The following is a 15358-nucleotide window of genomic DNA, read 5'->3' on the forward strand; positions in this document are numbered from 1 at the left end:
TCATGGTCAATGCATTTACAGTCTTTATTGTAAAGACGTTGCAGTTGTGACAGGGGACACTGAAAATACACAATCACGGATTGTTCTTTCAGAAGAGAGAGGAATAGATCCCATATATACAAAAATTGTAAACATATTCACTTAAATATCCACATAATTGGTCTATGCTACAACGTACAGGGGTTGTCATTCAACTGCAACTCCACAGGGAGGCATTTTGTCTGGAAGGATGAGATATGGCAACGCGTTTGGTTTTGACTTGATATGAAAAGCCAGCTTCAAGCAATGCATGAGTAGTCAGCTACGCACAAGGACCCACACCTGGTCTGGGTCTTAAAAGGGGATAGACTGGGGAGGGACTTGTTCAGGAAGCCAAGGTTAAGCCATTTATAGGAACGACTCTCTTTAGTGACACCCTGGGCAGATGAGACCTTTAGTCCTCTCCTTGTAAGAGACTTGTCTTGCCTGGCACCCAGGCACCCAGCTATCAGTTCCCTAGGGAATGTCTAACTGAAGGGCAGGTGCCCAGGCCCATAGCGGTCTATACCTTCCTGGCCAGAAGCACCCACGCCTGGGCAGGAGCCACACAGAGAGGGGCAGCTTATGGGGGCACTATGAGGTGAGACCTTAAGACTTAATCACAATCACAACACCGACAGGGCTGAGCTGCTCTAGGGATCCTGCAAGAGGAGTGGAGGGAGCCTCTGGACAGGGTGGACCACCATGACAGGAGCCAGGGCAGTCACTGCCACCCACAGGGACATGGGACTGGGAACGAGGGTCATAACCCCCACCTAAGGGTACAATTAGTCTTCCTCTCCCTGGTCCCCAGAAGCCCTTGCATCCTGCCCTGGAAGGCAGCTGGACTACTGACCCTAGAGTGGACAGGTGAGCCCCTGGTTGGCTGGCCCATGAAAGAAATGCCTCCCAGGCCAGTCCACTCCAGGAGGTACTGTTTTCTTCTCAGGGCCTTAAGACTGAGATCTCTGGCTAGGGGGAACTTTGTGCGGACAGTCCAGGCACCCCAGGGAGGGTACTCCCCTTGGTCCCAGAGGCCCACAGTGGCCACCTTCTCTGTCCCTGGCACGGTAGGACCCAGGAAAGGTCTCAGGAGGCCTTGAGGCCTAAGATGGTGAGGTGGCCTTCCAGCCCTGGCCAGAGCCTAACACCTACTAATAGGCAGGCACCTGGTACCCTTTGGGGCTGGTGTCCAGGGTCTCAGTGAAGGGCGGGCTCTGGTATGTTTCTGTGCCCTCCACACCACTGCCCACTGGGTAGCCTGGGTAGGCCTGGGCAGCCCCAGTACCTAGCTGATCTGTGGCAAAGAGAGACATATCGGTGCCTAGACGGAACCGCTGCAGGGCCTTCACGGTGAGCGCCACCTGGATGGGGGAATCAGGGTCAGCTGGGGAAAACCTGGAGACACTCCCAACCTGCCACCCACGGGACCCTCACTCACCCAGCTGAGGATGGAGAAGAAGCTGAAAGCGATGGCGGCACGTGCCGCATCCCCAGCCTGCGCGGTGCCTGGCCCTGGTGCTGTACGTTGCCACTGATTGGTGAGGAAACAGAAGCCTACGAACCACAGGAAGGACCAGACCCCTGCAGGTGGGGGCTAGCGATCAGATGGTGCTCGGCCACCAGGATCCGTGCTCTAGTTGAACCATAGGACCTCGCGCATTCAGTGAAGGTGCAATGTCCCTTTGGTTCACCAGCAAATCGCCATTCACATGACCTCCAAAACCCTGCCCTTTCGAAACCCAGCCTTTCTCGGTCCATCAGCCACCCCTTTCTCTAGGCTGGCCCAGAGTCCTAAAGAGACCCCTAGGTGCTCTCAACTCAAGACTCCGACTCTGTATCTCTAGGTCACGCTCTCTTGTGGCTAGGTCCTACCTCTCAAAATTCTGAGGAACGTTTTTCAGCCTTCCACAGCCCCGGAAGAAGCTCTGTGGCAGTCCCTGCGCCTGGTCCTGTTTCTTAGAGGCCCAGTCACGTCCCCACCAAGATCCTACGCTCTCCGGGAATGTATAAGGCTCTATCTCTTCTCCGAGGCCAGCCACGCCCCTCTAGCTCACGCACTAGGTCCCGCCCCAGCACCGCACCCTACATCAGGCCCCGCCTCTCATCGCCGGCCCCGCCCACCTGAGAAGCCCAGATCCAGTAGCACTGCACGACGGCGGTCTCGGACGCTGCTGATCTGCTGAAAGCGCACGTCCAGCAGCAGGAAGGCCACGCAGGCGATGAAAGCCCCTAGACCTAGTACGACGCCGAAGCGGCAGGCTCCCGCGTTTCCATTGAAGACGCAGCGCAGTTCTGGACCGCTGTCCGAGTTCACGTAGCCCTCATTGACAATCGGCCCGAACACGGCTATAGAAAACACCTGCAGAGCAGCAAGCGGAGCCTCAGGCCACTGCCTGAGAAATCTGTTTCCCCTATCGAGAGTCCAGGTCTCCATGCCTGTCCCAGAGTTCCTCTGCAGCACCGAACCCATTCCCCACTCCCTCGTGTACTGCGTAATTATTGAAAATAAAGAAGCATGTAAGGAGTAACTAAAATTGCTATGTACAATTTACGTTTGCATCGAAGTGCTGTATGCCTGTAATCTCAACGATCCGGAGGTGGAGTAAGAAGGATCAGAGGAAGGTAGCCTTGGCTACATGAGACTCTAATAAAATAATAATACAAGGCTGATGATATGGCTCAGCGGTTAAGAGCACTAGCTGTTCTTCTAGAGGACCCGTGTTCACTTCTCAGCACCCACATAGTAGCTGCTGACAGTAACTCAGTTACAGGGGATCCAGTGCTCTCTCTGGCCTCTGCTGGTAATGGACACATGGGGTACACATGACATACATGCAGTCAAAATACCTATAAACAAAAAATCGGGCTGGAGAGATGGCTCGAAGGTTAAGAGCATTGACTGCTCTTCCAGAGGTCCTGAGTTCAATTCCCAGCAACCACATGCTGGCTCACAACCATCTGTAAAGAGATCAGATGCCCCCTTCTGGTGTATGTCTGAAGACAGCTACAGTGTACTCATATGAATAAAAAATAATGAACATTTTTTAAAAATCAGAGGCACCACTTTTATCTGCTGTATAAGGGGAGTATATTAGGGTTCACATTGCACTTCTCAGGGTCACATGACTGCTACCCCCCAGGTCTTAGAACCCTATGGCCTCCCAGAATATACTTAACGTGTGGAAACAGGAGCCTTCATGTAGAAGGATGACTTCCAGGGTTGTGGTGGGCCAGAGCACTGTGGAAAGTGAAGTCAAAGGGCAGTTGTCTAAAGAAATATGCCTTTCCTTTTGTGAACCTGACCTCTGCACACAGGATCTGTGTGTATCTGCTCCTCAGTGTCCCACATGGTGTAAAGTAGCCTTGATTGGAATGCTGGGTCCAAGAATGTCCACCCATAACAGTGGGCATTTCAGAATTGATCCCCGTGAGTAATCATTTATTATAATATCAGCACTGGGGCTCTAAAGGTAAACACTGACTTCTAAGGTTGAATCCAACCTCAGTACCTTCTGCCCACCAGTTAGTTCTCCAAGGCAGGACAGAAGCAAACCACAGTAATTTCAGTGCAGTCTAGGCGGTCCTGCGTTTCTAAGAAACGTCCTCTGGCCTCAACTTCTATCATTTCACTCTTCTCACTAAACTCCTTGATAATGTAGTCAGGAAAAATGCCACAGCATACTCATGTTTCTTGAGAACAATCCACAAGTCAGGACCAGAAGACTGTTCCTCCTTCAGTCCACGAGGTCTTGGGGGGCAGGGAAGGGGCCGCTCCACCCTGGGAACCGCCCTCTTCCAAGACAGGCACAGAGATTAAAGGAACGCCAGATGGACAAAATCCAAAATCCAGAATTTAGCACCCACCTCCTAAATCTTCTTGCCCTAGGACTGGCAAGACATACACCAATGGGATAAATTGATTACTCCCTGTCTGTAGCTTCCACGCCATATCCAGGAAGCCCTCCCAGATGAGCCCCTTCTAGCTACACCAGCCAGGAGCCTCCTTCTCCTCCTTCAACTCCCAGCTAGACCTGAGGGGTTTAGAAAGAACTATGTCCCTTCAAAGGAGCCTGGCAGATTGGTGATCAGGCAAAGGGAAGAAACTGCGCATTCCCCTTGGCTCCTATACCCCCACTCCCATCTGGAATTCAGTCCCTGATTCACTGGGAGAATCACATCCGCAACTCTGTGCCCGCTTCCAGGTCGTGGGAACCGGAAAAAATGAAAAGGTTGAGGAAGGGGACTGGATTAGACCTAAATAGGAATTGAGGGCAGGGGGAGACCAGCAGTGACCTCTCAAGGTCTATTGGTAACAGCCGTCCCTTCCCCCGCCCGCAGGTGGGCGCGCCTAGCCATGTGACGTCACCTTAACCTGCGGGCGGGGGGGGGAGGAACCGATGGAGAGGAGGGTGAGGGGCGATGGGCAAGGGGTGGGTGAGGGTGGGGGATAAAGGATGCTAGGAGAGGCGGGGGACCGGGAAGGGGCCAGCTTAGGGGCCACTCACCCAGGACACGACCCGCAACAGGGTCTGGGGCCGCTGCGCAAAGCTCACGGGATCAAAGGCAGCTCCCGCACGGCCCGCGCCAAAGGATGCTCCTTCCATTGCGGGACCTGTGCCTTCTGTCCGTTTGTCCCACCGGCCTGCCCTGCCGGAGACCTCCCAGGGCTGATGCTGAGGCTGCTGATGCTGTGGATGCTGCTGCCTCTGCCGCCGCCTCCCGGGAGCGCGCGTCGGCTGCGGCGGGGGCGCGCGGGGCGGGGCCGAGCCAGCGCCCCCGACTAGGTCCATGCGCCAGGGTCTGAGCCCTGCCCCTCCACCCTGATCCTTCCCACTCGCTCTCCCCCCGTATGACAGAGTCGGAAATGGGGACATTCTCAGGAGACACAGAACGAAGTCCTCATGGGGTTTAGAGGTGGGCAAGCTCAGATTTTGCCATGGCCAAGAGCATCGACAGAAGGACAAGAGTGCATCACCCTGATTCTCTGACCACGAAAGCCTTTTGGTGAGTATGTAAGAGGACACCGAGCATCTTGACCTTTATATTGAGGGAGAAGGAACGAGTCCCCAGCCTCAGAAGACCAGGGGTAAATCGCTGGGAGCCCTCCTCATTAGCCCTTGAATCAAGAAAATCTCAGCTCGGAGATGTGGTACACACTTGTGTTGCCTGTGTTCTGGCTTCTCTTTCAGAGGTTGTACCTTCCTAACAGGATCTGGTGGGAAGAGTGGCAGCTTCCTTCAGGGGTACTGTCTGGGAGGCAGAGTCCACTGTGGCTAGTAAGAGTTAAGGATGAGCCTGTCTGTTCTCCTCTGGTCAAGTCATCTCTTCCAGAAGCTCTTTCCATCTCTGCTCTCCTGGGTTGATCTGTAGCTAATTAATCCTGAGTTCAGGAAGGGGAGAAGTACCAGAGATAAGATCTTGTCCCAGCTGTTGCCTAGTTACCCTGGCCTCTGCTGGGATTCCCATAGACACCCCGCCCCCGCCTGACTAACAGACCCACTTGATGCTCTTTGCCAGGCTGGTTGGAGACTGAATGGCTCCATCTTCGTGGTCACAGAAGCTAGGGTGTAGTTAGAGATCATGGGTAAGTCCCCAGTTACCTATCTCTGCCTTCCTGGGACCAGAGCCAGGTATAAGGAAAGGTCACATATATCGAGAGTATACACTTTGTGTGACCTGCTATTCATTCTTCAGAGGGGAGTGTAGCTGGAGGAACCTAGTCTAGTCCCTAGGAAGCCACTAGTTCTGCTCTGAAACTCATTTGAGCCTAGTTGGACACAGGTGAACATCCCATCCCATCTCCTTTTAGCTGTGAACTGATCTGTGTGATCACCCAGTTCTCCCTTCTCTGTCATTTTCACCCAAACAACGCAGCACATTCTTTGTAAATCACAGTTCTTGGGCTGAGTATGTAGCTCAGAGGTAGAATGCTTGCCTAGCATGCATAGGGTCTTAAATTCCCAGTGATCACCAAAACAAACAGTTCATGGTCATACTTCTAACTGCTCCCCTTAGCAGCTGTCCATCTATTTCTAGTACCTCTCCAACCCCCTTTCCCTCAAAACCCAGTATAACTAAGCGCTTCCCCTGCACCTGGCCAGGCACCTCCATGAGCCATTTCAAAATCAAGCTTCATCCGTACAGCTTACACTTGTGATGTTTACCTCATAGCCCCTTTTCATTACTGAACATTGATCGCTCTGAGTTGCTTCTTTGTCTGTGCTGACGGCTCTCAAATGCCAGCTCAAACCATAACCTTCCTTTACACTACTTCTGCTTTGTCTCGACCTGGATACTCTGTGAACAGGGACAAAATGAAGCTTTTTAATTACCTTTTTTAAAAAATTATTTATGTATTTGAGTACACTGTAGCTGCCTTCAGATACACCAGAGAGGGCATCAGATCCCATTACAGATGGTTGTGAGCCACCATGTGGTTGCTGGGATTTGAACTCAGGACCCCTGGAAGAGTAGTCAGTCCTCTTAACCACTGAGCCATCTCTCCAGCCCATTACTTTCTAAAAATAAATGTATTGAGTTGTTGGTTTTCCCTGTTTTTAGACAGGATCTATGCAACCTGGCTAACCTGAAACTCAGTATGTAGACCACCTTGGCCTTGCACTTCAGATATCTGCCTCTGCCTCCTGAGTGCTAGGGTTAAAGGTAAAGGTATATGTGTCATCATACCTAGCCTTTTTGGGGGTGGTGCTGGTGAAGGGGGATTAATGTGTTTTGAACAAGGCAGTGCCCATGCATTTAATCTCAGCACTCCGGAGGCAGAGGCAGGAGGATCTCTGTGAAATTCCAGGCCAATCTGGTCTACAGGTTTTGAGTTCCAAGCCCACCAGGACCACACAGAGAAACTCCTGCACATGTTTGGAGGGGAGACGACACAGCAGCAAATGTGTTTGGAGTGTTTTTCCCACGCATATATTTCTGTATGGGCTTTTATACCAGGTACCCACAAGAGGCCAGAGAGGGTATTGGATCCCTTGGGAATGGACTTACTGGTCCATCACTACATGGATGATGGAAGAGTGGCCAATGCTCTTAAGTGAAATAGGAGGCTGTTGTGTGTGTGTGTGTGTGTGTGTGTGTGTATGTGACTTCAGGGGAAGTGAGGAGGGGAAGGAGCAAGGCAGCCAGCAGTACAGGCAGCATGTCGAGATGGTTGAGATGGTCCTTTGAACAGGAAACCCTTGGCTCCACAGCATGGCTGCACTAGCTCATCAGACAGAAGTCCTGGAAAAGGAAAGGGCAACTTCTCTGCTGGCCGGCTGCTCCTGTATCCTCTCAAGAGTTGGACCCCTCTGAGTATCCTCTGCAGAAGCCAGCACACTTAAGGACCTCCTTAGGTGGGGAAGCCCCTACTGGAAGCACAAGGAAGTCATGCATCTCTGGATCACAGGACTGGACACACACACTGCTGGGACGCTCTGGCTGGGAGTCTGGCTTACGGATAGATGTGGCTGAGCAGATCCAGAGATGCCCAACAGCTGGGGGATTTCTACTCAGCAATTCTCAATTTCACCGAGACACAATCCCAGATGCCGACACTCTTGACTACTCCCCATTTGTACCCCAGATTCCTAGTCTCCTTCAGCTTCTTTCTCACCCTGGGAATTGATTCTTCCTGAAGAGTTTCTTCTTCAGCAGCTCCATAGTGACTTCTGCCAGAACTCAACAAGAGGACCCAACTAATCACAGAAAGGCAACAACCGGCCAGTCCAGCACTGTAAACCCAAGTACAAAAGCACACAGAAACCAGCCCTTAAGTCACTTCATTTTATTTTGGTCTCAAACGCTAAGGAAGCCCTTCCCAGGATCCTCTGCTGACATGTTTGTCCTGGCTGCAGAAGACCATGTGCCAGGCTGACAGTGGGCACCATGGTTGGTTTACCCTAAGAGAAAAACCCAACTAGAGCTGGAACCCTGCTTCAATTCTGAAATGGCAGAGTTGCCAGGGTCACAGTTCTGTAGGCAGCTGGGGATATGTAGTAGGAAGGCAATGGTCTAGCCCACCTTCCTTTGAGGCAACTATGTCCCAAATGTATAATGGGTATCATAAGGGGTATGGGGTGCCCTGGACCACTCCTGCCTCTCATCTTCAGTCCCATGGGGCTTTAAGACCTGAGGAAGCCACCCAACTGTCTATAGTGGGCACCTCCGTTTCTGAGTCTGTGGGTAGGGTTCCCATAGGCAGTGTTCTAGGGATCCCTCCCCCACCACAGAAACAAGCTTTGGCTCAGATGCACTTTAATCGTCAGTCAGGCTGTTGCCCATAGAACCCGGCGTTGCCCTGCACGGTCTGTGGTAATCCTTAGTCACAGGAGCCGTCCTTCCAGCCGTCACGCCATCGCTCATCAACTCTTGAGCAGTCAAAATCAGGCTTGCCCAGCTTCCGGTTCACTTCATTGTGAAGGCGGCACAGCCACTGGCTGAAGGACACTCGAGTGCTTGTGTCTGGCTGGCTCCTGTCTATCCTTTGAGAGAAACATACAAGGGGGTAAGGAGATGCTGGCTCCTCTGTCCCAGCCAGTGCCCGAGGTCGGGGAGCTGAAGCACTGCTGTGACTTAAACTTGGGGATACCGTTCAGTTCCAAGGGGATGGGAAGGCCAAGAGCAGGGCTGAATCTAGAGTTTCCTGAACTTGGGCCACTTCCAGGGCTGCTCACACACTCAGGGGACTTGGCTTGAGCCCAGAGCAAGATATAACAGGCAAGTTTACAGCCTTGTAACAACCAAGAACCACACCCCATGGTCTCTAGTCTTAGGCAGTCTATAGACAGGTGGGGCCTGGCACAAGGGACTGTTTCTCAGCACCGGGGGCACAGTGCAGCAAGAGCTCCCCTTCATTCCTAACTGCCCCCACGGATCCAACCTAGAAATACCTTTGGAGAACAGGTTAGGCCATTGAGAGTGATAGAAGTTCATTTCAGTCCAATTTTTAAAGCCGTAACCAAGCTGAGGGATTAGCTTGAGCAACCAAATTGAGCGGCTCGGAGTCCTGGCTAATCTATCCATGAGGAATAAGTAAGGGGAGCCCTTCTTAAGAGCTTTAAGGTTAACAAAAGCCAAAGAACTGGGCCTTTAGAAAGGAGAAGGCCCCCATGACCCAACATCCCTTTTGGTAATCCCTCTCCTAGAAACCTGTCACTTCTGCATTTACTATTCCAAAGCCCTCTCTATGACATCAGCTAGGTCCCTGAAAAGGGACCTTACTGATAAGAGTCACAACTTACCTCTTCCTTATGTCTTCTGCACACTCCTCACAGGGGTAAAACTTGGAAAATATATGTATGAACTGGGCCATATCCTGCTGTTGTTCTGGCGTGGGCATGTCCGGGTAATAGGCGGCCAGCGTATGAAGGAAAGCCCAGGTGTTGCGACCCAATTCTTCCCGATCCTGTGGACAGTCCTCCCTAAACTTGATGTCCCGCTGCAGAAGTAGGCCGACTAAAGGTCAGTTCACTCTTACCCAACCAGAAAGCCCGTAAAATTCCAACCCAGTGGCAGATTGCTTGCGTTGTACGCCAGAGGCCTTCAGTTCGGATTCCCAGTATCACCAAAAATTTTTAAAAATAAAGGAAACAAGAACGCTCCCTTTTTCAGTTGGCAGCTTACCAGCCAGTGGCTGAAAGCTCAAAGTTTGGGCCTAACGGTGTGTGCGGGTGAGGGGTGGACGTGTCTAGGCATGGCCAACCCTGAGGGCTTGGGCCCTGCGGAGGCTGAACGGGAACCTGAAATTAGGTGTTGGGCAAGGGACCAGGACCGGGACCGGGACCGGGCGGCCAAGCGGGGCATCTGCACCTTCTGCTGGGTCCGCATCCACGACTTGAAGTCCACGCAGGCCCGGCACGGTCGCTTCCCGTGCTCCAAACCTTTCGGCGCCGGGGCCGCGGCAGGGGCGTTGTCTTTTCTATGCCTTGCGCCGCGGCCCCGCGCGTCAGTCACCAGGTCGTCGGTCATCTCCGAGTGCGCGCCGCCCGGCAGGAAGGAGAAGCGACTGCCGCGAGGGAAACCTGCGGGTTCGCTGGGCGCCGCCATATTGCTGGCGTACGAGCAGCGGGGCCAAGAGGGCGTGCAGGAGACGGGACAGAGCAGCGCGCATGCCACCGCCAGCGCGCGGCGGCAGGAGCGGGAAAGGCAGCCCGGGGCCGGACTCAGGCTGGGGCAGGAGGCGGGGCCTGGCGGCGGGGCGGGGCCGGAGGCCGAGGAGGCGGCCCTGGTCGCGGTGGAGTGGGAGGCCTCGGGGCTGGAGGAGGCGGAGCCGGAGGCCCGGGCCGAGGCGGCACGGGTGGCTGCGGCTCCGGGTCTGCGGGTACTCTTGCGCCTGGTTGTCCGCCGCGAACCCGGCGTGCGTGGTCCATAGTGGGGTTTAGGCTTCCTCCAGAAGAAGTGAAGTGTGTCGTGGAAGTTGCGCTGCGGCTGTGCTGAGATCTTGGTCTGAGATGAGATCCGAGATGCTACTCGCATCACCCCCATCGCTTGGCTCAGACCCTTGCGGCAAAATTTGGGGTCTTTCTGCCCTACGACGTGCCCACCTACACGCTTCTCGGCGCCTTGGCAACGCACGACGGGACGTGGCCTCACAGAGACCAGACAGTACTAGTGGCCAGAAGTGACCTGTGCCCTAGTAACCGTCCCCCACCCCGCAACCTTGAGAGAGGGGGTGTCGTCATCATATAGCTTGGATAAAAGATTATGCCTATTTCAATAGCAGCCTCAGGGGGAAAAAAAAACAGGGTCTCAATGTGTAACGTGGGCTAACATCGAACTCTGCATATAGTCGACTGAAGATGGCGTTGAATTCCTGAATCTTTTGCCACCAGTACCGCCATACCACCTCCTCAAGTGTTTGACTTATACACCTGTGCCACCGGAGGAAGAAGTTATGTCCTCTGACAACACATGGAGATGTGTTCATTCACTCATTCTGCAAGCATTCGTACAGTGGCTACTCTGCTCCAGGCGCTGTCCCCGCCCCGCCGTGAACGGAACAAGGAACAAGTCTCTCTCTTTAGCCTTTAGCCAGTGGTGCAAAAGGGGAAAACCCAGTCACCATAATAAATCTTATTTACAAAACTAGTGAAAGCCGTGCAGAGGGTGTTTGAGACCCTTAGGCAAAGGCCTTTGGAATAAGAAATCAGCTCAAACTTGACATATTACAGAAACACCAAGGCCACTGGGGGCGGTATTTTGGGGAGGTAGATGGAGACAGAATCCAGAGTTAATCCATAATGCCTACTTATGACCATGCTAGGACTTGACATTTTTTCCCCCTAAAAACAGTGGGAGAGGTTGGGCAATTTGGGACAGTGGATTGTTTGTTTTTGTCTTTCGAAACAAGGTTTCTTAAGTGTAACCAGTCCTGGCTGACCTGGATTCTCTTTGTAGTCCAGGCTGGCAAGCGCTCTACCACTGAGCTAAATCCCCAACCCCCAACTCAGGAATCTTGCTGAAAGTAAAGGAGTGCTGAGATTAAAGGTGTGTGCCAACACTCCCTGCTGAGAGCAGATTTTTTTTTAAGATTTATTTTACTTATATGGGTACACTGTTTCAGACACACCAGAAGAGGGCATTGGATCCCATTACAGATAGTTGTGAGCCACCATGTGGTTGCTAGGAATTGAACTCAGGACCAGTTAGGAATTGAACTCAGGACCTCTGGAAGAGTAGTCAGTACTCTTAACCCCTAAGCCATCATCTCTCCAGCCCCTGAGAGCAGAATCTTAAAAAGACAGGGAGGAACCTCTTTCTAGCTCCAGAGTTGAGGGCTCCTTCGTGTGCATCTGAGAGGAAGCAGTGGCTATATAGACTAGAGAGCATCTAGGGTTGGGTAGTGAGAGGGGCTCACAATTCCTCTAGGTCTCTAGTGGTAGGCACTCACTCCTTTGCCAGCTTCGCTCTTCTGGTTTCCGACATTTCTGAAAAAGCCAGTATGTAAATTGTTAAAGGCAATGTCAAGACTTGGCCAAGTAAGGAGGTCATGACCTAGGACAGAGGTCTGAGTGCTGGGTGCTAGGGAGCCTAAGGCAGTCATATCCTTTTTTTTTTTTTTCTTTTTTTTTTTTCTCCAGAGCTGAGGACTGAACCCAGGGCCTTGTGCTTGCTAGGCAAGCACTCTACCACTGAGCTAAATCCCCAACTCCCAAGGCAGTTATATCCTAACTTTGGCAATTTAGCAAATCCCTGTCTCAAAAAACAAACAAACAGGGGGCTGGAGAGATGGCTTAGTGGGTAAGAGCACTGACAGCTCTTCCTAGAGGTCCTGAGTTCAAATCCCAGCAACCACATGGTGGCTCACAACCATCTGTAATGAGATCTGGTGCCTCCTTCTGGTATGCCTTAAGACAGCTACATTGTACTTACATATAATAAATAAATCCTTGAAAAAAATCTTAGAAAAACAAAACAAAACAAAAACAACCAAAAGTCAGCAAAACAAAAAACAAAACAGGGGTTGGGGTTTTGCTCAGTGGTAGAGCGCTTGCCTAGCAAGCGCAAAGCCCTGGGTTCGGTCCCCAACTCCGGAAAAAAAGAAAAAAGAAAAAAAAAAAGAAGTTTAAAAACAAAAAACAAAAAACAAAAAACAAAGCAACCAAAAAAGGACCCAGTAATTGATTCAAATTGTCTGTTGGTGCTGTACTATACTGTACTGTAGCCTGGGGCGAATTCAAAGAGCAAGCTGTTACCTGGCAGGAGGTCACAGCAGGGTGGGGGGAAGAGGCCGAGGAGCAGGTGAAGTTGAGATGGCAGACACTTTGATGATGGAACTCCCTATAGCTTTTCTTCCCTGGGCTAAGGAAAGAAAGAAGCCCCAGGTAGTTGTTTCAGAACAGCCCAGCCGTGTACAAAGGACTTCCTTTCTTCCTTCCACCTGCCCAGGTTTGCCCCTCCTCTTGGCAGTCTTCCTGTGATGAATCCTCTCCTTTTCTGTGTTTGAAGAACCAGGAAACTAAACTGTTTCCTGGAGTGTGAATGCTTTGCAGGGACTCCACTTAGGGCAGTGTTGGGGAATTCCACTTCACTTCTTCCGGATGCTCGGAACTCCTTCAAGCACCCGGTGGGAGGCCATTCATAATCATGGCAAGTCCAAGACACCCAGTATCAGCCCATGCTGTAGCCCTGGTGCAGATGGAACGGCTCCAGGTAGACCATACTGCCCCAGTCCCTCACCCCTGCCCCGATTGTCTCCAAAGAGGCAAAAGGGAGCTGGCAAAGTTGAAGGAGATGTCGCCTCTACCATTCCTCACACAGACGTTTGCCTTCTCTGTGTGCTGGTCAGACAACAGTGACACCTTTGCTCGCAGGAGCTGGGAGGAGTTTAGGCAGCTCCAGGTAAGGAACACTGGGGGACTGTATTTCATTTTTTTTTTTTTTTTTTTTTGGTTCTTTTTTTCGGAGCTGGGGACCGAACCCAGGGCCTTGCGCTTCCTAGGTAAGCGCTCTACCACTGAGCTAAATCCCCAGCCCCGGGGTCTGTATTTCAATGGTATCTTCCCCCATCCAACATCCTCTACATACTCCTTTCTGCCTGTAGGAGCTCTTCTAGGGACCCTTCCCTCCCTGGGGGATTCTCTCCACTTTCAGAGACTAACACAGGCTTTTCCCCATCAGAAGACCCTTAAGAAAATCTTCCCAGTGGAGGCAGGCCTGCTTCAGAGATCTGAACGAGTTCTTCCCAAGCTTCCTGGTCAGGCCTGCAGGAGTCATGGGATGGTAAGGCAAGTGTGGGTGAGTGGGGTCCCACAGTATGTGCTTGTGATACCCGGGCAGATGCTCCATTGTTGACACGTCGGGGACATACTGGCCGAGGCCTGTTACGTTTGCGGCTGCTGGAAACCTATGTACGGTCACTGCTGGCAACCTCACAGCACATAGTGACGAGCTCAACACTCAATAGCTTCTTTGCACCCAAACCTCTGGATCTGGAGCCCATGCTGCCTCCTGGCAGGTGATTAACCTTCGCCCTACTCCTAGCCCATGCACTTGTGGGAAGGGCAGGTGAGAAGGCTGGGCTGACCTATATATATGTGGGGAAAGGGGGATCTCCATCTTTCCTACTTATTTCTTACATGTGCTGGCTGTACTACCCAGCCTGGTGATCCTGCCCACCCCAGAGGAGCCCTTATCCCAACCTATAGGCAGCCTTGCCATTCATAGCCTGGAGGCTCAGAGCATGCGCTGCTTACAGCCATTCCACACTCTTGACACAAAAGACAGACCTTTCCACACTCAGGCTAAAGAAATTCTGGACATATTACTACGGCATCCTTCAGGTAAGGCCACTGTTAAGAACCTGGGGGTTTCCTCTCTGATCAAAATGGACACAGACTTAGGCATCTGAGCCCTTTCCTGGCCTCCTAAACAGGCTGGTGGCTGGTGGAGAACAAGGACCAGCAGACAGCCTGGTTTCCAGCTCCCTACCTGGAGGAGATAGCAACAGGCCAAGGCCAGGAGTCGGGCATGGCTGTTCAAGGAAGTGGTATGAGCTAATCCCTACTATAAACTCACTGCTATCAATGGACCTTTTGGCAAGGCAGAGACCATGCCCAGGAGGGAGGTGGTAGTGGGGCACTAGGCACGTGGGTGCTGCTTTGAGCCTTAGAAAGCTGAAGTGGGTTTCAGAGCAGTTCAGGGTGCCTAGAGGCAATCCCAGAAAAAGGCGAGGTCCCTGGACTTGCAGTTCTACCATGATCCCCAAATACCTATCCTAGGGAGGCAGTTCTGTGCTACCCAGGCCTATGAGGGCAGTCGCCCTGATGAGCTATCCGTGCCCTCAGGAGCACGTGTACATGTGCTGGAAACCTCAGACCGAGGCTGGTGGCTGTGCAGGTACAGTGAGGTGTGTGTGTCTCTGTGTGGTGGGGCAGTGGCAGGCCCTGCCTGGTGGTAAATCCTTAACCAAGCCCTGCTCTTCCTGCAGGTATAATGGCCAGACAGGCCTGCTCCCTGCAGTGTTGCTGCAACCTGAAGGGCTGGGTTCCCTCCTGGGCAGGCCAGGGCTCCCAGACAGTGGTGGGGCAGACAAGGTGACTGAGGGCAGGACTGTTCCCCCTGTAGTACCAACTCGCCCCTGTATGAGTGCCATCCAGAGCAGATGCTGCTCCATCACCCGCAGGGCAGTGGGACAGGAACAACGGACCCAAGTTCCCCCTTGAGGATTTGTATGGCCCTGCAGAGAGGCTGTACTGTCAAAGCCAACCTCAAGCAAAGCAGGGACGAGGGTGTGGCTCTATGACTGGCAGGGCCATGGGCCAGTCAACTTTCTATTTCCTCTAAATAAAACTGGAATGACTTCACCCAAATCTCACTGTGCACTGAGGGACTGGGG

The 15358-nt window shown here is 52.4% G+C and overlaps 3 protein-coding genes across 13 annotated transcripts; 1 reads left to right on the forward strand and 2 right to left on the reverse strand.

The window, feature by feature from the left end:
- On the reverse strand, positions 1-4759 carry Syngr3 (synaptogyrin 3). The gene is given in 4 exon segments (NM_001106985.2): positions 1-1382; positions 1460-1602; positions 2143-2380; positions 4527-4759. Coding segments are annotated over 4 exon segments (690 nt in total). The 5' UTR covers positions 4626-4759; the 3' UTR covers positions 1-1172.
- A 3033-nt stretch (positions 4760-7792) lies between these two features.
- Gfer (growth factor, augmenter of liver regeneration) lies at positions 7793-12876 on the reverse strand. 3 transcript variants are annotated; one of them, XM_087570051.1, is made up of 4 exons: positions 12717-12876; positions 9832-11948; positions 9264-9460; positions 7793-8504 (listed from the first exon to the last, which is right to left on the reverse strand). In XM_087570051.1, exons 2-4 carry the CDS (start codon positions 10504-10506, stop codon positions 8342-8344), a joined length of 1035 nt encoding a protein of 344 aa, XP_087426177.1. In that variant the 5' UTR covers positions 10507-11948; positions 12717-12876; the 3' UTR covers positions 7793-8341. The 3 variants fall into 3 exon arrangements, with proteins under 3 accessions (XP_087426177.1, NP_037354.2, XP_087426178.1); XM_087570052.1 differs by having other exon boundaries at positions 7800-8499; NM_013222.2 differs by lacking the exon at positions 12717-12876 and having other exon boundaries at positions 9832-10149.
- On the forward strand, positions 9297-15326 carry Noxo1 (NADPH oxidase organizer 1). 9 transcript variants are annotated; one of them, XM_087571421.1, is made up of 9 exons: positions 9297-9483; positions 12910-13173; positions 13282-13362; positions 13642-13717; positions 13801-13978; positions 14122-14303; positions 14396-14509; positions 14742-14859; positions 14951-15326. In XM_087571421.1, the coding sequence occupies exons 2-9, from the start codon at positions 13108-13110 to the stop codon at positions 15183-15185; spliced, it is 1050 nt and encodes a 349-aa protein (XP_087427547.1). In that variant the 5' UTR covers positions 9297-9483; positions 12910-13107; the 3' UTR covers positions 15186-15326. The 9 variants fall into 9 exon arrangements, with proteins under 9 accessions (XP_087427547.1, XP_087427551.1, XP_087427548.1 ...); XM_087571425.1 differs by having other exon boundaries at positions 13014-13173; positions 14742-14869; XM_087571422.1 differs by having other exon boundaries at positions 13014-13173.
- The last annotated feature ends 32 nt before the right edge of the window (positions 15327-15358 follow it).

The sequence above is a fragment of the Rattus norvegicus genome, chromosome 10, assembly GCF_021556685.1.
Source record: "Rattus norvegicus strain SHRSP/BbbUtx chromosome 10, alternate assembly SHRSP_T2T, whole genome shotgun sequence".
Classification (NCBI taxonomy): Eukaryota; Metazoa; Chordata; class Mammalia; order Rodentia; family Muridae; genus Rattus; species Rattus norvegicus.

Coding starts and splice junctions, on each gene's coding strand:
- Noxo1 (XM_087571421.1), top strand. CDS start 13,108: ATGGCAAGTCCAAGACACCCAGTATCAGCCCATGCTGTAGCCCTGGTG. Junction 13,718..13,800: donor AGTTCTTCCCAAGCTTCCTG/GTCAGGCCTGCA, acceptor ATACCCGGGCAG/ATGCTCCATTGTTGACACGT. Junction 13,979..14,121: donor CCCATGCTGCCTCCTGGCAG/GTGATTAACCTT, acceptor TGTACTACCCAG/CCTGGTGATCCTGCCCACCC.
- Gfer (XM_087570051.1), bottom strand. CDS start 10,506: ATGGGGGTGATGCGAGTAGCATCTCGGATCTCATCTCAGACCAAGATC. Junction 9,461..9,831: donor GGATGCGGACCCAGCAGAAG/GTGCAGATGCCC, acceptor CTACTTCTGCAG/CGGGACATCAAGTTTAGGGA. Junction 8,505..9,263: donor GCAGAAGACATAAGGAAGAG/GTAAGTTGTGAC, acceptor TTTCTCTCAAAG/GATAGACAGGAGCCAGCCAG.